At 39.7% G+C, this 24,586-nt stretch overlaps 1 protein-coding gene and 1 pseudogene across 2 annotated transcripts in view; one reads left to right on the top strand and one right to left on the bottom strand.

The window, feature by feature from the left end:
- Nucleotides 1–24,586, top strand: part of MCF2L2 (MCF.2 cell line derived transforming sequence-like 2) — a gene marked incomplete at both ends in the record, with an annotated part of 189,158 nt that overhangs the window by 47,911 nt on the left and 116,661 nt on the right. Inside the window, 4 exons of the mRNA XM_084232714.1 lie at nt 9,315–9,405; nt 12,041–12,160; nt 16,834–16,950; nt 24,136–24,285. Coding sequence (XP_084088840.1) covers nt 9,315–9,405; nt 12,041–12,160; nt 16,834–16,950; nt 24,136–24,285 — 478 coding nt within the window. The remainder of the gene's footprint in view (nt 1–9,314; nt 9,406–12,040; nt 12,161–16,833; nt 16,951–24,135; nt 24,286–24,586) is intronic.
- On the bottom strand, nt 768–1,435 carry LOC311169942 (rRNA-processing protein FCF1 homolog; annotated as a pseudogene). The gene has a single exon. The product of its transcript is annotated as an rRNA-processing protein FCF1 homolog (transcript).

A 24,586-nucleotide genomic window follows, 5' to 3' on the forward strand; every position in this document is an offset into this window, starting at 1 on the left:
ATTCCCTGCCCCTTTTCTGAAATGTTCAGTTTAGTTTTCCATAGACATTCAAATAAAACCTCTTGCTTGAATTTATGGGTGCGAATGGCCGTAAATATCTAGGATTTGGTCCAAAATAAAGAATTACAAAGATACCGCACCCACAAAAGCAGCCTCCTCTTCTATTTATTATATGAATATATTACATTATATACATTCTATCATTTTATATTGGGATTGTTTTAGTGATGAGATGGTTCAAAGAATTGAGATGAAATTAATGAAGATATGTGGTGGATACTAACTTTGAAACACGAAATTTAGTTTTTAAAAGTCAAGCTTTGGGTGGAGAGCCAGTCTCTACCAATCGTTAGGTGATCACTAAATTTTCCTCAGACTGAGTCAGAGGAAGGAATGACTTTTTATTCATTGTTTTTTTTATGTTATGGTCTGTATTTATTTACTAATTGTGACATGACTTTTAATATTTATTGTTTACTATTTTGAGGGATATTGAGATGAAAAAGAAGGAGGTGTCAGAGTTCACAGTATCTTATCTAAAGGACTTGAGGCACTAGCACAAATGCCTTTCTGACTGGTAATCTTTACAGCTTCACTGGATGATAAACATAGCATTAAATTCAGTAATCATGTGCATTCAGTAATATCAGCCTAAATATTCTAGGCTAAAAGCAATCAAACTTTTTTTTATTTTCAAAACATCAAAAAGTGAGTGTATTTAACTATACTCAGCTCATAACAGAGCAAACAGGGAGTAGAATAACAATTCGTGCTATAGCATGTTCAACGAACTGATGACAGAAAAAGTTGGTTAAAGGAAGCAGAGGACTTGTTCATGTAAGAATTAGAACCCAGGGGCTCCATAATCATCTGGCATCTGCTCAATGTTGTATCTGTGATTAGAAATGTACATGATAGGAACTCCAGGAATCTTCTGGATTCTTTGCTTAAGGTCCCGGTCAACGGTGGCCACAATGTAGCACTTATTCTGAGTCACTCTCTGTACTAAGCAGTCATCTGCGTAGGTTCCTTTGTGTGTACGTGGTAATCGTTCAAATCTTGGATCTTTGGCGATCCTGAGAGCCACTCGATACTTCTGTCCCAATTTCTCAATTTCAGCCATTACAGTCAGTTATACACTGGATACACTTGGCATGTAAACAGTCCATCATAGACTGCACTAAGTCCAATTTGGCTTTAATGGAAAAGTTGATAAAGTTGGTATAAACCAGGATGTGGTATGGTGGGCCCAGTTGTGTGTTATATTGGAAGAATAAGCAGGAAGGGTGTTGGGTGACTTCTCTTTCCTTGAGTGCACTGGGGTCTTTTCTTTCTTTTTTGGCTTCAATCTATCCTTTTCTTTAAACCTCTGATCTCTCAGACTAAGCATTCGCTTCATGGTCGCATACTTCCTTGTTTTCTTTTGCTTCCCCATGTTCACGCCGCACTCCTGTTTCTTCCAATCAAACTTTTTTCTGTAAATACCAGAGTAAATCTTTTAGACTTTGCAGGGCCTGTGGTCTCATCTCAGCTACTGAACTTTTCAACTAGCTGAAAAGCAACCACAGACAATATGTACACAAATGAGTGTGGCTGTATTCCAATACAGCTTTATTTATGGAATGCAAGTAGAGTGGGTTTGGCACATGAGCTGTATGTAATTTGCGGGCCCTGGTTGACAGCAGTGATCCTCAGACACTAGCATGTACCAGAATCGTTTGGGGGATTTGTTAAACCACAGATTGCTGGGTCCTCACCAGAGTTTCTGATTCAGTAGGTTTGAGATTGGGCTGGATACATTCCCAGGAGATGCTGATGCTGTTGGTCTGACGACCATACTTTGAGAACTGCTCACAAAAACAGAGATGGATATTAAGCCTAAGTAGAAGAAAGAATTAGTATAAATTCACAATTGGTGAAAGGCAGTGTATCTACTGAAATACACTGCTGAGGGGAGCAGAAGGCAAGACAGGAGAGGTCTGCTGCGCCATGTGGGTAGCTCCCTGGCTGGGGATGGAACTCCTGCTGCAGAGGCTGCGGATAGCTTCATAGGTTGTGTCTTAAGCCCTTGCGCCACCAGGGAGGCCCTAGTGCATAAGGCTTTCAGTGGAAAGGAACTTTACTACAACCAATGTGCAATATAGAAAAGGGGAAGACTATAGTTTCCCAAATCAAACATCTGACGTTACCCATCTCCTCGTGGATAAATGTCCAGCCAAACAGGATTGGCCCAAAGGAAGGCCACTGAGGCCCAAAATCTTGCCACAAGTGTAGGGTATATTCTCACAGGGCCCCATGGGAAAGGGTCAGACAGAAACAGCCAGATGTCTGGGAGGAAAAGAACAAAATCAAAATTAAGATAAAACTGCCATTGTCAGTCTCCCCACGGGTCTCTCACCCGCATCTGTTTCAACCAGTCCAGGACCAATAAGAAAGTGCAGTCTCTCTACATGTCTCTCTGCTCCATGTGCCTCCTCCAGATCCCCTGGCTCCCATTCTTCTTCTCCAGTCTCCTCTCTGGCTTCTTCTCTTCCCTGCTCAGCTCCACCCTCCTTGGGTGGGGTAGGGAACCTGGCACCTCCCCTTTCCCTGGGGACCACCCTGTTAGAGTTTCTTTGCCTTTATGCATATGAATGACTCAATGCCTTTAGATCATGCAATGGGGGTCCCTGGGTACTCCACAGTTGCACACTAACAGATTTGGTTCCCTGAGAAGGAGAAAGCCACCTGTGGTTAATCAGCCCTTATGGGGAAGCTTCTCCCTAGCACTGAGTGCCATAGCATGAACGTGCTTTGCTTTTGTGCACGCAGATGTCCAGTTCCCTTTAGAGATTGCATCCCTTAATAGTTTGGGGTCCCTAGCAACCCCTGTTTGTATGCTAACAGTTAAAGAAAAAAGCTATTTGTGTCAACAGGCTTAAGCTGTTCTTGGCTATACATAATTGGTTACTGATTCTCTAGAAAGGATGAAAAGGGAACTGATGGATGAAAAGGGATCTGTCCTCCTGCTAACAGTTCATAATCATCAGTTCTCATACACTTGTTTGCTCATTGCTAAAATGATTGCTTTTGACCCATTCCTAAGGTCTTTGGACCAATTCAAACCAGACAGGTAAAGCAATTTCTCTGTAATGGCTCCCCAGCTCCATTTCTAAATAGCCTCACAGATGTCCCTTTTCACAGTCGCTTGTTCTGTTTTTTTTTCACCTCAATTTTTATTTCAGTGTTTTGGTTTTTTTTTCATTTCAGAAGATTTGTGGTTGCCTTTCCATATTTATGAATGAAGAGTTGTATTTATTGTTAATATAATTTTCTGACTTGTGTTTCCTGTGCAGTTGCTTAAATCTGTTTAACCAAAGTCTGTGTACTTAAATGGAAGGAGAGTTCAGTCAGCAGAGACTTGAAACAATGGGTGGGTCCTATAAACAAATTTCCCTTTATGTTGCTTGACTAGGGAATTATTTATCATAATAAAAAAGGACTTGCCTTGGCGGCAGAGTTCTGTTCTGTTTTGGTCAATTTTACTTCTAGAAAGACCTCCTCTATCTGGAAGCTTATTTTTTTTAAACATTTATATATGCATACAAGAACTGGGGTACAGGCCAGAGGTATGGGGGATGAGAGCATTCACCAGAGACAGAGCGGGGAACAGAACAGGCAGATTGATAGAAATACACTGCCGAGGGGAGCAGTGGGCGAATCAGGAGAGGTCTGCTGAGCAATGTGGGTTACTCCCTGGTGGGGGATTGAACTCGTGCTACAGTGGCTGCGGATAGCTTCATAGGTTGTGTCTTAACCCCTTTTGCCACCAGGGAGGCCACCTGTAAGCTTATTAACTTGCACAACCTAGGGGACTCACTCCAGACTTCTGAGTCAGAATTGGTAGATTAACAAGATCTGCGGGTGATTGATGTCCACATTAAATTTAAATGACTTTGTAATTAATTTCTTCCCTTCCTGATCACTGTTCCCTTTTACTTCAAGACCCAGACTGTTGGAGTGCCAGCAAGAAACCCTCAAGCATTTTTTTCTTTTATGTTCTTTTTTCAGCATTATTTAAAAGTTGAATTAATTCATATCCACAAAAAAAAAAAAAAAAGATCTGATTCTTGTTTGTAGTGGAGAAAATATTGGAGTAAGGCTGGAGGTGTGGGAAAGAATTCATGCTGGGCCAGGAGTGAGGACTTAGTTTTTAATCTTATTAATTGTGCCTTAACATTGTGTGGTGACATTACCTTTCTTTGCTCCCCCCCTCCCCAGAATCCTCTAGATTTTTTCATATTGAAATATTTAATGTATATTCTAGAAATGAGCATCATTTAAAGAAAGTTATGATGGAGTATTTTTTGTGGAGAGGTAGACTTCATAAGATGACCTACAGGCATTTTATGCAAAACTTTTTAAACAACTGTATTTTATTTTATCCCACTATTCATGGTAGAAAAACCTGGCTGTGTACTTCATATATTTATTTACTCATGTTAGATTTTTTTCAGGCTTACAGAGCCTTTAACACTGATCAGTAACATACTTGCTTCCCTACTCATTAATAAAAGAGAGGTGGTGGGATTGTTATAGGGCAGCCCCGATGTTGAACGGGTTGCCTGGCTGTGGGTCCTTACCCGCGCGCTTAAAAGGGACTTATTAATACTCCACTACAGGCATACACAAAAGGTTAATAAAAGGTTTATTTACAAGGGAAAAGGAAATAAGGAAATATACAACTCAGGGAGAAAATAGGGAAATAAAGTCTTTAATGCTTCCTACCCGATCCGACGACCTGGAAACCCAAAGTCACTCTCCGAGCTGGCCGGACGCTGCGAGCTGGCGGAGAGCCAAAATGGGGGACCCCTCCAAAGCCCATGTGTCTGGCTTTATACCAACCTGGCTGCTTAACCCCACCCTCAGGTCCCAGCCACCTTCCCTTTGGTGGTGATGGGATTTGGAGTTCCCAGTGTCTTTGGCTTTGGCCTGGGGTGGGGGTGGAGTCCACAAAGCCTGTATGGAATTAGCTTTAGGACATCCTTTTCCCCCTAACAGGATGGAATTTGAAAGGTGGAAGGTAGATAGAAAGGAGTGTTTAAATTTAGGGACAGGGCCAGTCATTCTGTGCTCAGCCTGGCAGGGGATTGGCTAAACTTGTTAAACTTCAAGATTATCAGCAACTGTAGTAGGCAAGCTGAAATGCATTTATTTGAGAAGAACAGAGAATTACAAGTCAGGCTACACAAATCTGGGTAGAAACCTATAGGGAGGGACAAAAGTGTTTTGTTTTGTTTTTTCAAAGGGATAGAGGGGGATGAGGCAATGGAGGATGATGCCATGGATAAGATAATGGTCAGATGAAGGAATCACAAAGTAAAATGGTCAGGTGAAGGGGTCATGAAGTAAAAGTTCTTTCAAACAGGATATTCTTGTTGTCTTCCTGGAATGCGGGTGGCTCAGCTCAGTCCCGGGGGTCTGTTGTGTTATAAAGAGGACAATAAAGCAGTTTGTCTGCTTTGACCATCCTTGCCCCTTTTTAAAACTGTTGTAGAGCAACCCCGATACAAAACGGGGTGCCTGACTGTGGGTCCTCACCTGCGCGCTTAAAAGGACTTATCAATGCTCTACTGCAGGCACACGTGAAAGGTTAATAAAAGGTTTATTTACAAGGGAAGGGGAAATGAGGAAATGTACAGCTCTGGGAGAAAAGTGGGAGACAAAGTTTTAAATGAGTCCTACCCGATCCGCCGATTAGGAATCCCAAAATGGCGCTCTCAGAGTTGGCCGCCAGCCAGGAGCCGTGAAGCCAGGAGGCGAGCGATCACGAGCCAGAGAGCGAGCAAGGCCCACGTGTTTGGTTTTTATATCCAACCTGGCTGCCCAACTCCACCCTCAGGTCCCAGCCACCCTCCCCTTGGTGGTGATGGGATTTGTCTTTCCCAATGTCCTGATGGCTTTAGTCTGGAGTGGGGGTGGAGTCCACAAAGCCTGTATGAGATTATCTCAGGACATCCTTTCCCCCTAACAAGATGACTTCACTTATGTCATCTTTTCACATATATATTGTCTAGTAATTTTTTTTCAATAGTGTTGCACTGAAATAAAAAAAAATAGTTGATAATATTTATCCACATATTTACTGTTTACAGTGCTCTTCAGCTCTTCTTACAGATTCAGATTATCATGTGAGATTATTTTGTTTGGGAGTGTTCATTTGCCTGTTACCAGAATAGGCAACCACACTTCATAGGGACGTTTGCTTTGGTATTTTCTCATTACAGAAGATCTTAACTGGAATTTGTTTATCTAGAGTTCTGTCTTCAGAGTTCTTTAATGTCTTTAAGAACAATTATGAATTTTTCATTTAACCAGTTTCTTTCTTTTTTCTTTTGCATGGGAATAAAAGTTTTCCTAATCAACTGAACCTCATTATCCCTTTATTTATCCTTTTCAGTCTATTTTTCTCATACTTTCCTGCTTCCAATTTTATTCAGGCTGGAGAACAACCTTTAACATTTCTTAAAGTGTATGTCTACAGACAGTAAATTCTCTGAGTTCTGGTTATCTGGAGATGTCCTTATTTTATACTCATTTGCAATGGATATGGAATTCTAATTTCTTTTTTTGTCAGTGCTCCAAAGATGTCTTTCCATTGGATTATTGCTCTGTTGTTTCTGTTGAAAAATCAGTGATGGGCCTCCCTGGTGGTGCAAGGGGTTAAGTCACAACCTATGAAGCTATCCGCAGCCAGGGAGCAACCCACATGGCACAGCAGACCTCTCCTGTCTCACCCACTGCTCCCCTCAGCAGTGTATATCAGTAGATCTGCCTGTTCTGTTTCCCATTCTGTCTCTGGTGAATCCTCTCACCCCCCCACACCTCTGGCCTGTACCCCAGCTCTTGTATGCATAAATAAATAAATAAATAAATAAATAAATAAATAAATCTTTAACCAGTGATGACTTTGAATGCTTTTTCTGCAAGAAATGTGTCTCTTTTTCATTGGTTGCTATTCATATTTTCTCCTTATCTTTAATTTTCAGCCACTTGGCTCTGATACACCTAAGTGAAGTTTTCTTTGTATTTACCCTTCTTCATACTGGAATTGCTGCTTAAATCTGTGAGTTGATGTCTTTGATCAAATACGGAAATTTTTTTCACTATTTTAAAATGTTTCTGTAACATTCTTTTTCATGAGGTTTCTCTGGGACTTCTGTTCATGTCAACTATCTCTGTCACATTGTGTTCATTTCATTTCCCCCTTTTTTGTGTTTTAGTTTGAATATTTTCAACTGATCTTTTTTCAGTTCCATAGCCTGTCTTCAATCTGCTATTAATTTTTGATATTGCTGTTCTGTAATTCTTGAAGCTCCATTTGATTCTTTATTATAGATTCTAATTCTCTTGAAATAAATAATATTTTAATCCATTTTTTGACTTTCCCCCCATTTTTCTTTAACATATCAATAATAGTCATTTTGTGCTTTTTGTCTACCAAAAATAGGAACACTTTTGAGTTTATATCTATTGACTGTTTCTCTCTTGATTATGGTCACTTTATCCTGCTTCCTTGCATTTCTATTTATTTTATTTTTTATGCTGGATATTGTGGATTATATTTAAAAAGAGCATTGGGTTTTGATCTGGTAGGCAGTTAAATTACTGGTATTAACTTTGATCTTTTTGAGACTAGTTTTAGATTTTCTATGGCAAGTTCACTTATGTTTTGTCCTTACATGTGTGTTATGCTCCGACAACTCTTATGGTGTTTTATTTATCCTAGAGTATGACCTTTGTAGTTTTACCCGAGTGCCGATGGTTCTCATCGAATTCTGTCTATTCTGGCTCAGCCTAAAGACAGATTGTCTGTTCCCAGAATTATGTAAGTTTCATAATTTCTCATCATCCCTCACTCACACAGTTTCTGTTCTCTGCCAGGCTCCTGAAATCTCTTCTAAACTTGTGGGGCCTAGAAATTGGTCAAGCATTAGAGGAGAATTTCTTTGAAAATTTCTGGAGTTTACTTCCTGAGGCTTCCTTGACAGTCACTCCTACTAAATACTGGTCACTTTTGAACCCATAATCTCCCATCTTTGCCTTTTCCACCCAGTGAAACCACCTGTCCTTGCACCATAGTCTGGAAAATGTCCCAGTGAGAGAACCTGTGTCAATATGGGGTTGTGATAATGGGTTGTCCCAGTGACGCTTATTTCAGATCAGCTACTTATGTTTTCTTGTAGGTTTTGCTTAGATCTTGTGCTTTGTACACATGTCGATACTTTTTTAGACTAAAATTTACCTTTTTTAGAGTTATTAGATATTAGAGAGTTATTGAATGTTTACTGTTTGTCAGCTACTTTTCATGTACTTCATTTTTCTTAATCTCAATGACAAGCACATAGAATATAAAAATGGTACTAAGTTCCTAAGTGCTAGGCATTGTCTTGAACACTTTTACACTTTTTAAAATTTATTTTTATTTATTAATATTTTATTTTATATAATTCTTTCATCATTTTTCATTGTTGCGCAATGTATGCATTTTCATTTTGGTTATATTCCCCATACAATTGCACCCATCCCTTATTTTGACCCTAGTCCTTCCTCTACCCTTCTCTCCCCGCCCCGCCGTAGTGTGTCTCTGGTTTATAGTTGCTTGTTGATTTTGATTTTTACTTTGTATTACTTAGTCTTTTTCCTGGTCCATTATTTAGGTTTTCTAAATTCCTGCTATGAGTGAGACCATCCAGTATTTTCCTTTTTCTTTCTGACTTATTTTGCTGAGCATGATCCCTTCTAGCTCCATCCATGTTGCTGCAAACTGCATGTGTTTATCTTTTTTGATTGCTGAGTAATATTCCATTGTGTATATGTACCACATCTTCTTGATCGAGTCATCTATTTTTGGGCATTTGGGTTGTTTCCATAGCTTAGCTATTGTAAATAGTGCTGGTATAAACACAGGGATGCAGGTGCCCTTTGTCTTGAACACTTTATTCGTCTATACTATACTTACTCTTTTAATTCTCACGTCAACTTTGTAGATAGGTACTATTCTTGTTCCTACTTTACAGATGAGGAGTCTGAAAAACAGAGTACTTGATAGGGTTAGAGACCCAAATTTTCTGATTTATTAAGGCTGCTAGACTGAGATGAAAAGAGGGTGTTGGTTCCTTTGACGGGGAAGTAAGACCCAGTAAAACCTTGTGCAGGGTATTTACACAGCGAGCCTGGAGTGCCACAGGGACAGTGGGAATGTTCTGCAGAGTGAACTGCAGAGAACCCATGTGTCTCAGCTGGTCTCTGATACTCACTATCCTTTTTTGCAGTGTGGAGGCTGCCAGCATCGGATTCATCATTGTTATCGACAGACGAAGGGACAAGTGGAGCTCCATAAAAGCATCCTTGACACGGATAGCTGTAAATATTTACTTTTGTGCTATTATTACAAAAGTAATTTAAACTGGTTATTAAATTTGATGATCTCAAATCATGGGCTTAAAGCAATTATGTCAGTTTTGGGGAAGGTCTTTATAGCAGAGGCAATGCCATGTCTCTATTCCTTCTGCTTTCTGTCCATATTCCTTCTGATCACTTGCAGAGAATTCCTGAGCATATCAAAGATTTCCTAAGTCTCTCTACTACTTGGAATTCTCTCCTCTTGGGAGAGAGGCAGGTGCTGGAAGTTAATGCTCTCAAAGTGACCTGTAACAATTGAGTTATGGGAGTTGGTATATGAATACCACAATTTCTACACCCCTCAGTGGGACTATTCCAAGGTATGTCCCACACAGTATCTCAGAGGATCTTGGCCTTTCTTGTCCATAGCAGTCCCCTCTCATTGGGACATTGGCCATCACCCTCTCAGAACCCAACCCCCCTCCCTCAAGGTGTTTTCTGGGTTCACTTTCTCAATAAATTCTTTACACCCAATCCTTATCTTAGGTGTGCCTGGGGGGAGTGGAGTCACCCAATTTAAAATAGTCTTCATTCAACACTCAATTTATTATTTTATATACTGGCAAGACACTGGCAAAACCAGATAAAATGATGTTAGTGGCTTGAATTCAGGTGTGTTGCATTTGGCATTAAGCTATGTAGCCTTTTATGATTTTCCTTTTCCATCTTATTAGTTTGATCTCAATCTCCGTTTGTTGCCTTTCAATAGTTAGATGTGTCCTTTCTGTGCAGAGGCCTCAGACCAGAGAACTCAGCCATGTGGGCAGGCAGAGACCCCTCAGGGTCACTTGCACTGGCCTTTTCACCAGTATCGTCTCCCTGGGACAGTTGGGACTGATTGTAAAAGGACGGGCTGTGGGAGGTGGTAATGTGTGTGTACAGGCTAGGAACAGAAAAGGAGACTTGCAGCCTGACTTCTGCCTAATTAGAAGCAGTCACACATACAGACCTGTACATATGCAGAGGCTCCCTCCGATCATTTTACAGCTTCATTCAGATACACAAATGGCGTCTCCACTCATTTATCCTGTCATGACATAACAAATGCAAGGCTCTTTTGTTCAAGAGCTTGCGTTTCAAAAATGAGGGAAGGGAAACTCCTTTCTTTTGTGCATGAATTTGTTTCATCCCTTTGGTTTGGTTTGGTTTGGTTTGGTTATAGAATTTATTTTGGGGGTTACTATAATGATGTTGGGGTTTAGACACTTGACAATGCCCGTGACTATTCTAGAGGATGGCTTCTAAGTAAGAGTCTTGGTTTCCTATGGCCCATACGCAATCATCTAATACTTGAACCTAATTTATCCAAGAATTACATCAGTTACTATGTACATAAAAAACTATACTGTACATCACTTTGTGCAGGGATTCCAAAACCTCACCATCAGTCAGAATGTCTTCAGGTGCTTGTTGAAGAAAATATACCAGAAATTCATTCCCATCTTAATGAATCAGAATATTCTAGGATAAAGACCAGATTTTTTCTGGGGCGGGGGCCCTCTCTGGTGGTGCAAGGGGTTAAGATGCAACCTATAAAGCTATCCGCAGCCACTGCAGCACGAGTTCAATCCCTGGCCAGGGAGCTGGCCCACATGGCACAGCAGACCTCTCCTGTCTCACCCGCTGCTCCCCTCAGCAGTGCACTTCCATCTTCCTGTTCTGTTCCCCTCTCTGTCTCTGGTGAATCCTCTCACCCCCAATCGACACCTCTAGCCTGTACCTCAGTTCTTTTATGCATAAATAAATCTTTAAAAAAAAAAGACCAGATTTTTTTTTCCTTTTTAATATAACAAGCACCTTAGGAGGTTACTTTGGCGAACAATTGGAAAAATACAAAGTCATGAGCAATGGGATGACTTAGCCACTAAGTTGTTACATGAATCTGAGTTAGCTCATTTCGCAGGACCTCATCTCAAGATGAGAGCAATGTTCCTCAGAGCAATTTTATGAATCCTTAAAATATTAAGCCTTTGGCTAAGTAACTTTTCTAGGAAACTATTAAGAAATGTTCCAAAACATGCATTGAACCTACAGGTTTCATTGTAGTGAACAATGACTTACAGCAGTAAAAATATGGGAAAGCTTAAATCACTACCAATAAGAGTTAAATTGGTTAAATAAATGGTGCACCCCTGAACAAGAACATTTCCAAAGAATGTTTAATAATGGGAATAAAACTCATGGCATAATATTAAATTATATATTGGCGCCAATATATTCTTACAATATGTGTTTAATCATGATAAGGATTTTTAAGCAGAGAAAATAGAGAACAAGTAATTAGATTGAAATAATGAAAAATAGCTAATACATCATGGATTTTTTTTCTTATGCATACTTTCATTGATTTCCCAATGTTTCTATAAAGAGTATGGAATATTTTAATAGCCAGAAGTTTTGCTTGTTTGTTTAGTGTGGTTATTAAGAAGTTTGGATTAGCTGATCTCTAAAATCTCTTTCAGTTCTGAAATCCTGTGAGGTATATTCTAATTCTTTGGCGTCCATGGTGTCTTCTTCAACTTGTCATCTGTGATCTTGGGCAAGAGGAGGCCAATGCATGTGACATTTTCCCTGACACTTTTCATGATCTTTCCAGGTAGCATTTCCAGGAAATTTGCAACTCATATTTATCCTTCGACCATCTCGCTTTCTCCAGAGGACATTTACTGACATTGGCATTAAATACTATCGAGATGAATTTAAAATGAAAGTTCCGGTAAGCATGACCTTTCATTTTGTCTCCGTTTGGTTAGGGCATGTGGAGAAGATGACATTGGAGCTGGGTTTCTAAAGCAGGTGGCTCACAGGTAAAGGAGGAGAGGAAGCATTCTGGGTAAAGGGAACAGCATGTGGAAGGACATGGACAGAGAAAGTACACACTTTATGTGAAGTCTATCAGGAAACCTCATTCTTGTTGGAGTACATATAGGATAATCTCTTGGAAGAAAAGGTAGTGTCTGAGACCATAGAAAGAGATTTAAGGGGGAAGAGAAGTTATAATAGTATGTGTGAAAGAAAATAAGAATCTAACATATGGGAGGATGAAAATATAGGCAACTGTAGGGTGAAAGTAAAAACCAGTTTTGTGATACAAAAGGAAAACTAATTAAAATGACAAGGTTAAAATTTTTACTATTAACTTTGGCAGCTATGTAGGGGAAACAGGTACTATCATGCTTTTCTTATAGGAATGAATTTAGTAATGGCCAATAGGAAGGACTAATTCACTATCAAAAATTAGAATCTATACATTTTTGACCTCCCTATAAAAGTAATTCTACAGATATGGTCACACTTGTGCCCAAAGTATTCATCACCGAAGTACTTTACAATCAGTGAAAGTGGTAATGTATGGTACAACCTTAGTGAAAAGAGTTGAGTTTCTTGGAAAGTTAAACATACACCTAACCTATGACCCACCTATGAGAAATGAAAGCATGTGTTCACACACAAAAAAATTTATAGGAATGTACATCAGCAGGTGAAGAGATAAAGCTATTGTGGCAGAGTCATATAACGGAGTAATACTAAGCAATGAAAAGGAGTGAGGCACCAATACATGCAACAACATAGACACATCTCAAGAGTATTTCTCTTGAGAAACAGTAGCTAGACACTAAGGAGTATATACTCTGTGACTCTTTTTAGAATCAAGAAGAGGCAAAACTAAACTATGGGGCCAGAAGGTTAAAACAGTGACTGCTATTAGTGGGGAAGAATAGTGGAGATTGATTGAAAGAGAAACAAGGAACTTCCTGGGGAAATGTTCTGTATCTTGTTTGGATGGTGTTTCATGTGTATACATTTGTCAAAACTAATTGAACTAGCCTGTTAAAATCCATGCATTGTATTGATGTGAATTGTATTTTAATTAAACATGAAAAAATGGATAAGATAAATCTGTGGTGATACAGAAAAGTTTCTAACATAATTTTGGTTTTTTTTTTTTTGTTTGTTTAGTTGGAAAGAATTTCAAGAATAAGAATAGGTCAAAGAACATTCCATACCCTTTATCCAGATTCATTTACCTATTGTTAATACTTTATTCCCATTTACTTTGTTACTTTTTATTTGCTTCTATATATACCTTACTATATATCTTTATAGATGTATACAACTCTTTATTGTATACTATATGTTACATGTAATTATATTCTATATTACACATAATAAATATATAATTAATGTATAAATATGTATATTTATCTCTAGTATATATACTAATATATAGGGAGATAAATATACTAGTAAAGATATAGGTACACTTAGAAATACATATTATATATACATTATAACTGAATATATATGTACAGAATACCGTCTAGGATCGGGTAGTGCATTTAGCTGTCATGTCTTTTTAATCTCCTTTAACCCAAAACATTTCCACAGCCTTTCTTTGTCTTTTATGATATTAGTGTCTTTTCAGAACACAGTCCCTTAAAAAATAAAACTTATCTTATTTGCATCTCTTGTGATAGTTTTCAAGATTGGATTTCAGTTACGTGTTTCCAACTGGGATATTACTTAAGTGATATCATGTCCTTCTCTAATAATTTTGAGGCCCTAGTCAAGACATTGTCCCATCTCTCAAATGTATTATGTTTCCCCTTGCAGTTTTTGAGGAATCTTTGGAGAGACCATACAGATATCTTGCTTCTCAAAAAAATCCCTCTCTATTTAATATCCATTAAGGATGCTTGTCTGAAAACACCTTAATTATATTGGTTGCATGATATTTCAGTTAACACTCTCAACATTTACTAATCAGAAATTGGTATCCTATTGTAAGCTAGAACTTACTTGTTTATCACCACTATGGATTCTTTTTTTTCCAATGATTGAAAATTAATACCTTTTCATAATTATTTTGGTGTTTAAAATCATCCCCAACTTCAAGAGCAGGAGCTCTTTCAAGCTGGCCGCAATGTCCTTGTGACATGCCCCCATCATTTTTTCGTTTTGTATTGTTTTTAGTATTTCCTTACTTTTTGGCATAATATGAATTTCCAGACTCAAACATAGTCTAACAGCCAATATCCATTCTTGTAGTTTGCCATTTCTCTGAGGAGCCTTGTTTCCTTTGGTAAGATCTGGATGCTTGCTGTGCTATTTTGACTCAGGTGTCTACTTCTAGGTCCTTTTAGCAGAGTCAGTACAAATATGCACATAGACTTGCAAATATTTGTAACTGCATGTATACACTTTAAACAACCTGTGGGTTTTTTTTTTTTTTTTCATTCATCTAACAGTGTCTTCTGTACAAATGTTCTTAATTTGGATGAAGTCCTATTTGCCATTATTTCTTTTATGGGTTGTACTTTTGTTGCTGTATCTCAGAACTCTTAGCTTAAAGCAAAGACTTTTTCCTAAGGTTTTTCTCTAATGTTTTGTTTTCCAATTTTTATGTTTTACATATAAATCTATGGTTCATTTTGAAGATGACATGTCTCCCAGAGGACATTTCAGTGTCTTTATACCCACACATTATAACAAATCAAATCCCTGGTTTTGATATTAATTATGTAAGATGTAGCTTAGGGGAGTAAAAGATATATGTGATATGTGACCCCTTACTGTCTCTGCAACTTCCTGTGAAGCTATATTTACTTCAAAATAAGTTAAATCCATCAGCATATTTGTGACAGTCTATTTTGGAACACTCTATTTGGTTCCATTTATCTGTTTGTCCTTTACCATGACCACACTCTTGATTGCTGTAATATATAATAAGCCTTAAAATCAGGTAGTGTGAGTCGTACAACTTCATTTTTTTTCAAAATTATGTGTTTCGCATTTCTGTATAAATTTTAGGACCAGGTTGTGAGTTTCTACAATAAGTCTGTTGGAAGTGCTTTGAATCTATAGAGCAACACTTAACAGTAGTGAGTCTTCTATTATCTTACTTTTAGCTTTAATATTCACCTTCAGTTTTCAATTAAAAATACCTCCTGGTCCTCTAAAACCAAAAAGGAGAAGATACAGTGCTGGGAAGTGAGGGAAAGCACACCTCCCTCCCTGTTCAGTGAAGTGAAAATGAAGACCTGTGTCCTGGCAGGGGAGGGGATCCAACTGAACTTAAATTAAGCATTTTTAAAAGTCCAAGTGGTACTGTGCCACTAATTTTCAAGAAGCAAAACATATTTTTGACTAAATAATTTCTTGTTATGTGTATAGTTTCTGGATATATATCTATATAATTTCTAATTTTCGAAAGACTAACAATCTTTTGAAACTCTGAAAGTGGTTTAACAACTTTCGGAGAAAAAGGCATAGGTGAATTTGGGCGTTTTCTCTTTCACTTATGTTATAAAAATAATTAAAAAAAAAACCCCACCAAACTCTTTCTCAGAAGTGAAATGGTGTCTAGTAATCGAATCCCACTAAGGCTAAGTTCTTTGAAGGCAGGTCTGTCATGCATACCATTTTATCCTTTCGAGTCTTCTAGCAAGTTAAATACCTACTTGCTGAATGAGTACATCAATTTTGCTTTCACCTATAGACTTTGTTTTTTTTTTTTTTATAAAGAGGCATGTGTTTTTATTTATTTATTCGTTTGTTTTTTTGTTTATATATGCACTGGGTACAGTCAGAAGCGCGGGAGGGTGAGAGAATTCACCAGAGCCAGAGCAGGGAGCAGAGCAGGTAGAAGGACCGAAGGACACTGCTGAGGGGAGCAGCGGGCTGCAGGAGAGGTCTGCGCGCCATGTGGGACCCTCCTCCAGTGGCCGGGGAGCAGCCGGGGATCGAACCGGCGCCTCAGAGGCTGCGGGCAGCTTCGCAACCCAGCGCTCAACCGCTGCGCCACCGGGGAGGCCCTCACCTATAGACTTTGGGTCCTAATTTACAATCATAACATTCTTGAACATCCAGTTCCCTATTATCTCCAAATCTCTTCCATACAAAATAAATTGGGGGCATAGCAACAATCTTTACAGAATCTGCATTAGGATAGTGAATACATTTAATATACACTTCTCAGTAGGTGTCTGTATTCTAATTTAATTTTATATTCATCAGCCTACCTTTTATTGTACATGTTATTGCAGGATTTTAGATCTCAGCACAACACTTGAATTTAGTAATGAAAAGTATACCTTTCCCAGGGAAATTTTGCCAAACATGCTCTAGAGCAAGACCTGATGTCTAGGTAGCTTAGAGCTGAAGTCCCTGATCCCCGTCTCCATTTTGTGGCAGACTATTCCACACTTTGGTATTCCTTGCTCAGAGGGGGGCTACAGAAAGGAACTTGAAAATGTTTCTCTTCTAGATATTGTAACCCTGGTGATATAAGTGTCTGATCAGGCAAAGTTGATGCTGTTGAAACATCAGTAGACTCTAGATGAGTAATTAATCATCTGTGAGGAATATATTAGATTTTTTCTCTTACAGATTGTTATGTTAAACTCTGTCTCTGACCTTCATGGCTACATTGACAAAAGCCAACTGACAGAAGACTTAGGGGGAACTTTGGACTATCGCCACAGTCAGTGGATAAATCATAGAACTGTGAGTATCAGCAGATGGACCCTTTCCAATGTCTCTTCTTCTTTTTACAAGACAAGGAAGTTACAGATCAGTGGTTCGGTGACCAATACCCATGACTTTCTAACCCCTGGAAGGTTGTTTTTTTTAAAGCCACAGGCTGGGGTAGAAGGGTAAAGATTTCAGTTCCTTCACCTCACCTAATCCTCTGGCCTGGGGATTTGGGGAGATTTAAGTGTACCTGCTTTTTTTGTTTGTTTGTTTGTTTTTGTTCTTAAATACCAATACACTGCTGTACCTCAGAGAAAGTAATTTACTTGATCTGGGATGGATCTCAGGCATCAGTGTGTCACAAAGCTCCCCAGAGGATTCTAATGTACAGGCAAATTGAAACCCAGCAAGCCAGAGGAACCTGCATGTATATATTGTCACCATACTTACTATCTGACCTTGACCCAGTCTTGAACCTCTCAGAGCCTGTTAAAATGTTAAAATGGGACTAACACAGTGGTTCTTTGCTGGGACAAGTTTTGTCTCCTAGAGGAGACAAATATTTGTCCTTAGACAAATATTTTTTTGTAGTCATGACTTGTGGGCGGAATGGATGAGTGTTACTGGCATCTAGTGGGTAGGGACAGGGTTGCTACTAAACATCTTATAATGCACAGGGCAGTCTCTTCACAACAATTATCTGACCCTAAATGTCAGAGGTGATGATGGTGAGTAATCCTGGACTAACTAGGCTACCTGAAAGTTCCATGTGGGGAATAAGTGATAGAAAGTTTGTGAAAGCAACTGACATATAATATTTCACTTTTTCCTACTTATTCCTATTGGTGGTTATTATGCTAAAATATTAGAATCAGTAATTTGAGGAAAAAGTAAGATTGAAGCTCATCAAATAGTTTTTCTTTTTATGCAATTGTCATCTCCCTTCCTGGCTTTCCCGGCTCCTATGCCCTTGAAAAGATTTGGTTTCCTGGGGCCTTCCTGGTGGCGCAGGGGTTAAAGACAGTGCTATCAAGCCATCACCAGCCAATGCAGCATGAGTTTGATCCCGGCCAGCCAGAGAGCAACCCACATGGTGCAGCAGACCTCTCCTGTCTCACTCGCTGCTCCCCTCAGCAGTGTATTTCGGTAGATCTACCTGTTCTGCTTCCCACTGCCTCTGGTGAATCCTCTCACCTCCTCCCCTGCACCTCTGGCTTACATCCAAGTTCTTGTATACACAAATAAATAAATCTTTAGAAAAGATTAGCTTTCCTAAGTGGAAGCAGGAGGTCCCTTTACCCTGCTACAGCTTGTGATGTCAACACACCTCTCAGTAGCTGCTCACTTTGGCAACATGTTACCCAACATTTACTAATGAACACCTGAACTGTATTTAATTGGGTAAGAAAATTCATGCTATGTTAGAGTGTAATGATGTTTTGTGATTTTTTTAGAAGTAAATTTAAGAGTTAACCAAAAATAGATTTCTAGTAACAGTACATTTACTTTAAAGCTACAGCTTCTAAAATTAATAACCCAAGGATGACAACAACAAGAAAGCTACTCCAATCTTCCCTCACTTCTTTGTATACCATGTCATTCCAAGGAAGACACATTCCTTCCCAAACCAAGAGGGAAACCTATGAGCTGGGTGAGAAACTTTAAATTTCCTTTTAAAGAACCTTTTGAAGACAAAAGGAATTAAGTTTTCATAAGCATTTAATTCTCTTTTTTTAAACATTTATTTTATTTATGTATGCATACAAGAGCTGGGGTGTGGGCCAGAAGTGTGGGGACTGTGTGTGTGTGTGTGTGTGTGTGTGTGTGTGTGAGAGAGAGAGAGAGAGAGGATTCACCAGAGAATGGGGAGCAGAATAGGCAGACTGACTAAAATACACTGCTGAGGGGAGTAGCAGGTGAGAAAAGAGAGGTCTGCTGCACCATGTGGGTCAGCTCCTTGGCTGAGGATTGAACTCATGCTGCAGTGGCTGCTAATAGCTTGACAGTGCTGAGACTTAACCCCTTGTGCCACCAGGGAGGTCCCACGAGCATGTAATTCTTTTTTTTTTAAAGATTTATTTATTTATGCATGCAAGAGCTGGGGTACAGGCCAGAGATGTGGGGGGTGAGAGGATTCACCAGAGACAGTGGGGAACAGAACAGGCAGACTGACCAAAGTACACTGCTGAGGGGAGCAGCGGGTGAGGCAGGAGAGGTCTGGTTCGCCATGTGTGTTTCTCTCTGGCCGGTGGGGGGGGGGGTGTCAAACTCGTGCTGCAGAGGCTGCAGATTGCTTTATAGTTCGGTGATTAACCCCTTGAGCCACCAGGGAGGCCCCGTGAGCATTTAATTTTTTTTTTTAAATAAATTTTATTGTTATATTCCCCATACAATTGCAGCCCCCCCAATCTGACCCCAATCCCTCCCCTCCCGCCCCCCTAAAAGTGTCTCTGGTTCATAGTTTTTTGTTGATTTTGATTTTCACTATCTTATAGTTATTCATTTTCCTGGTCCCTTATTTAAGTTTTCTAGATTCCTGCTATGAGTGAGACCATCCGGTATTTTTCTTTTTCTTTTTGGCTTATTTCGCTGAGCATGATCCCTTCCAGCGCCATCCATGTTGCTGCAAATTGCATGTGTTTATCTTTTTTGAATGCTGAGTAATATTCCATGGTATATATGTACCACATCTTCTTGATCCAGTCATCTATTTTTGGGCATTTGGGTTGTTTCCAAAGCTTAGCTATTGTAAACAGTGCTGCTATAAACATAGGGGTGCAGGTGTTCTTTGGAATTGATGTTTCTGTGTCCTTTGGGTAAATACCTAGGAGTGGAATTGCTGGATCATATGGAAGCTCTATGTTTAGTAGGTCCAGAAATCTCCACACAGCTTTCCACAGTGGTTGGACCAGTTTGCACTCCCACCAACAGTGCAGAAGAGTTCCTTTTTCTCCACACCCTCGCCAACATTTGTTGTTGCTAGTTTTTTTAATATGTGCCATTCTCACTGGTGTAAGATGGTATCTCATGGTAGTTTTGATTTGCATTTCCCTGATGACAAGTGATGTTGAACATTTTTTCATATGCCTGTTGGCCATTTGCATTTCCTCTTCAGAGAAGTTTCTTTTAAGCTCTTCTGCCCATTTTTTGACTGGATTATTTTCTTTGTTGTTGTTGAGTCTCATCAGCTCTTTGCAGATTTTTGTGATCAGTCCTTTATCATTAGTGTTGGGTGCAAAAATGTTCTCCCAGTTGGTGGGGTTTCTCTTTGTTTTTGTTATTGTCTCTTTTGCTGTGCAAAAGCTCTTTAATTTGATGTAGTCCCAGCTGTTTATCTTTGCCTTCACTATCACTGCTTTGGGTGATGTGTCTGTAAAGATGTCTTTGATGTGCAAATCACGTAGTGTTTCGCCTATATTTCCTTCTATATATTTTATGTTTTCAGGTCTTATGTCTAGTTCTTTAATCCATTTTGAGTTGATTTTTGTGTATGGTGTGAGGTGGTGGTCAAGCTTCATTCTTTTGCATGTAGCGACCCAGTTTTCCCAGCACCATTTATTGAACAAACTTTCTTTGCCCGTGAGCATTTAATTTTAAGTCTAAATGTGAAAGATATGGAGGGAAACTGATGCAGAATATCATACATGGGGGTGATGAGCATTGTCACAAAATATATTTTCATGAAATCATATAAAACCTGGTTCCTGGAGTGCTTCTAGGCTCTCTTCATTGCTAGAATTTTATACATCACTTAAATAATTAAAAGCATTAACTGTTCCACCAACCTTATTGGACTAGCCACCTCTCCTTTTGGCTCTGATTTCTCTACCAGTCCTTTACTTTATTATATTGTGCATCTTCTTGCCAAGATTCCTCAGATCTATTTTGAAATAATACAAATTCATAACAAATAATGAAAAAAAAAGAATGCATCTTGACATCAAAGACAAAAATGGTTCTGCAAGTAGTCAGAGAGGCAAAGAAGACTGAGGTCATGAAGACATTATTTAATGATGGGGCATGAATGGACATGTGCACACCTCTCTTCTCTCCCCAGGCCTGCTCTGTGTTTGTGCCTGTGTTAAATATAGTGAACTTTGAAGAGTACAACTAGTATTGAGACATCAGAGATATATTTTACCTACCTTTTGGATGTTTAATGTATATATTTTTATGTATACACATACATATAATTAACAACATAATTATATATATACATACATGTCTGTATTTATAGCTTATGAATGTAGATCTTTTTTTGATAGTGGTATGCTTTCTGGATCTCAAATATTTGAGTCTCATAAAAAGCTAAAATGGAAAAGAGCCTTAAAGATCATTTATTTCAATCATGTTATTTTATAGAAAATGAAACTTACCTTGAGTGTAAAGATAGGACTTTGTCCAGGTCAAATGGTCAAGTAATGGCAGTGCCAAGTTGAAGGCCACACTCCTTTTCATCACCCTAAAAGAATCATATCCACTGTATCTTTTCCAAGGTAATTCTTCACCAACTAGACATGTTGAATTAAGTTAATTTATTAACAGGACCCTCCACAGGAAACCTCTGCTGTTTTGTTTTTTTTTTCCCCCTATTTCCTGGATGGCATTGCAGCCCTCACACCTGACTCTCTGGAATTGTGACTATCGATTATTATACCTCTAAGGTACTCTACTGGGCCCAGGACCCTTTCACATTGTTGTTCACTTTGGTCCTCAAAAAAATCTCTGTAAGAACAGAGCAAGCAGGCCTCCTTGGTGGTGCAAGAGGTTAAGCTCAGCACTATGAAGCAATCCGCAGCCTCTGCAGCACGAGTTAGATCCCTAGCCAGCCAGGGAGCAACCCACATCTGGCAGCAGGCCTCTCCTGCCTCGCCTGCTACTCCCCTCAGCAGTGTATTTCAGTCAGTCTGCCTGTTCTGCTCCCCACTCTGTCTCTGGTGAATCCTCTCACCCTTGTACCTCTGGCTTGTACCCCAGTTCATGTAGGCACAAGTAAATAATTTTTTTTTTTAAAGGAATAGAGCAAGCATTATCCTTATTTTTCAGATAAGGACACTGGGCTCTTATCTGAAAGACAAGACATAGCTTTCCGTGGATCATCTAAGATTACACAGTTAGAGGACCAGAATCTGAATGTTAATTCAAGTCTTTAGCTCCTGGGATAAAAATATTTTATTGATTTTGGTTTTAAATCGAGTTTTGTTAAGTCTAGTTTTGATTAATTTTGGTGGATACACAGTGATGGTATAGCATAGTGTTTATGAGTGTCAGACCAGATTATCTAGTTTCATTCCAGTTTTGCCACTTAATTTTAATATCACTTTTGGGAAATTAGTTAACCTCAATATGCTCTGGTTTCCTCATTGAGGGGTGGTGATAACAATAACACCTACTGGCATGCTTTATAAGAGATCGCACAAACAAAATTCTTAAAAATACTTTATTGTCTTATAATTCTCCTGATACGTTAGATTTTTTTTTTTAGATTTTTTTTATTTGTTTGTTTGTTTATTTATTTATTTATACAAGCACTGGGTACAGTCAGAAGCGCGGGAGGGTGAGAGGATTCACCAGAGACAGAGCGGGGAGCAGAGCAGGCAGAAGGACCGAAGTACACTGCTGAGGGGAGCAGCGGGCGGCAGGAGAGGTCTGCACGCCATGTGGGACCCTCCTCCGGTGGCCGGGGAGCAGCCGGGGATCGAACCGGCGCTGCAGAGGCTGCGGGGAGCCTCGCAACCCAGCGCTCAACCGCTGCACCACCGGGGAGGCCCATGATACGTTAGATTTTTAAAACATGTTGTTCCTCATAAGCTATTAGTGAATATATCTTAACAGATGTTAGATTATGTGAAAGTAATAACAGTTTCATATACTTGAAAGATTTTTATAAAAGTTAGTGTTTGTCTCAGTTTCCAGGCCAAAGCTACTATAAAGTTCAAGATTGGGGCTGTATTAATACTTGTGCTAGTCAGGGAGAGTCCGCCTATAGCAATAATTCAAGTATGAAAATGGTTGATGCAGACAAGACTTTGATGTCCAGGCAGAGGGGGAGATGTGCTGTGCTCTGGAAGCCTGGCCTGTGGCATAGAGAAGGGCCACATTAGCTCTCTCCCCTTCTTTCTGATGTGGGTTTGGTTTTCAAAAATGTTCTCTGATGAAGAAGCAGCAGAGGTAAGTTTTTTCCCACGTGAAAATTAGGTTGGGCCTCTTTTCTCCTGCCATTCGTCCAAATCAACAGTCGTGTGTGGGTTCCCGACTGTGTGACAGGCTCAGGACTATGCACTGGGTCAACAGAGGTGAATGTGACATTGTTCTTGCCCTTCACACACAGAATGGGCTCAAGAGAAGAGGGACATAGACATGGCAGCACTAGTCTGGCTGAGTAGGATGACTTGTGGGGCTCAGGGCTGCTCCCCTTCAACTAACTCTTCTGAATGCTCAGTGTCAATTTTTCTAGATGAGGCCATGTGTTTTCTAGAGCGCTCTGCTAAAATGAGACGTCTCTCTTGGGATATTCACTTTGAAGAGCTTTGCCAAATCACAAGTTTCAGTTGATGGCAGCATCCCTTCCTTAGTGGAAGAGACACAAGAACAGATACATTTTATAAAGGAGAATAAGAAATTCATAACACCTCCCTTCCAGTGACAAAAATGACTCTCCGAAATGTCACTAGTGATGTAATCACCACGTTTATCTACCCCCGGTGTCTTATCATCTATGGGCATCTGACAGGCTTCTTGGAGGTGTCAAGCAGACAGGCTGTGTGAGTGAGGCAAGAGGGAGGACAGAGGATGATGTAGGGGCTGGGCAGGAAGGAAGGGATTATTGGGGTGGGGTAGGTGGGTGGCCCTGCCCTTTTCAGCACTTCACCTTGTATAAATCCCCAGTCAGATATAATGGCATGTGTTCATGGGTAATGAGCTGAGCCCTAAACTTGAAACACCTGAGCTTGGTTAAGTCCTTTCCTTTCCTTTTTATTGCCCACCTAATATGATCTTGGGCAATTCCCTTGACCTGTTGGAGCCTCAATTCCCTCTTTATAAAATGCGGGAAAATACCTTCCTCTCTGGATAGGCGAGATGATAGATAAATGTATAAGATTGGGTGCAATGCATGGTCCATTGCAACTATTCAGGAAATGGCAGCTAGTTCTCCCATTGAGGTAGCAGATCTGTATGTGTTATCGTTCATGTTGTTATTATTGCCTGACTTGCTAGGCCCTTGAAAATTTTGCCTTGACATTGAAGACCACTGCCCAAATGCTCCAGATGTTTGGGGCCTGTCTGGCCAAGACAGAGCTGCCCAGAGGTGTACCATCCACTGAAGACCTTCTCACATCCCACATGAGGCAGTGGGACAAGCTGCAGGTGAGTGGTCAGTGGCCTCTCGCAGACCAGCTGCTGTACTGGCAGATGGTCCAGCCTCCTGGAGAAAACCAGGAGCAGAACTGAAAGTTAAACCCTCAGCTGTGGCATAGATACACAATGGAATACTACTCAGAGATGAAAAAAGACAAACCCATGTCACTTGTGGCAACATGGAGTTGAAAGGGATTGCACTAAGCAAAATAAGTCAAAAGAAAAAGATAAAAATTGCATGGTGTCACTTATATGTGGAGTACAGACACACTGAACAAAAGTCAAGAAAAAAAGCAAAACTTACAAGCTA

Source organism: Talpa europaea (assembly GCF_964194135.1).
Source record: "Talpa europaea genome assembly, chromosome: 4".
Taxonomy (NCBI): domain Eukaryota; kingdom Metazoa; phylum Chordata; class Mammalia; order Eulipotyphla; family Talpidae; genus Talpa; species Talpa europaea.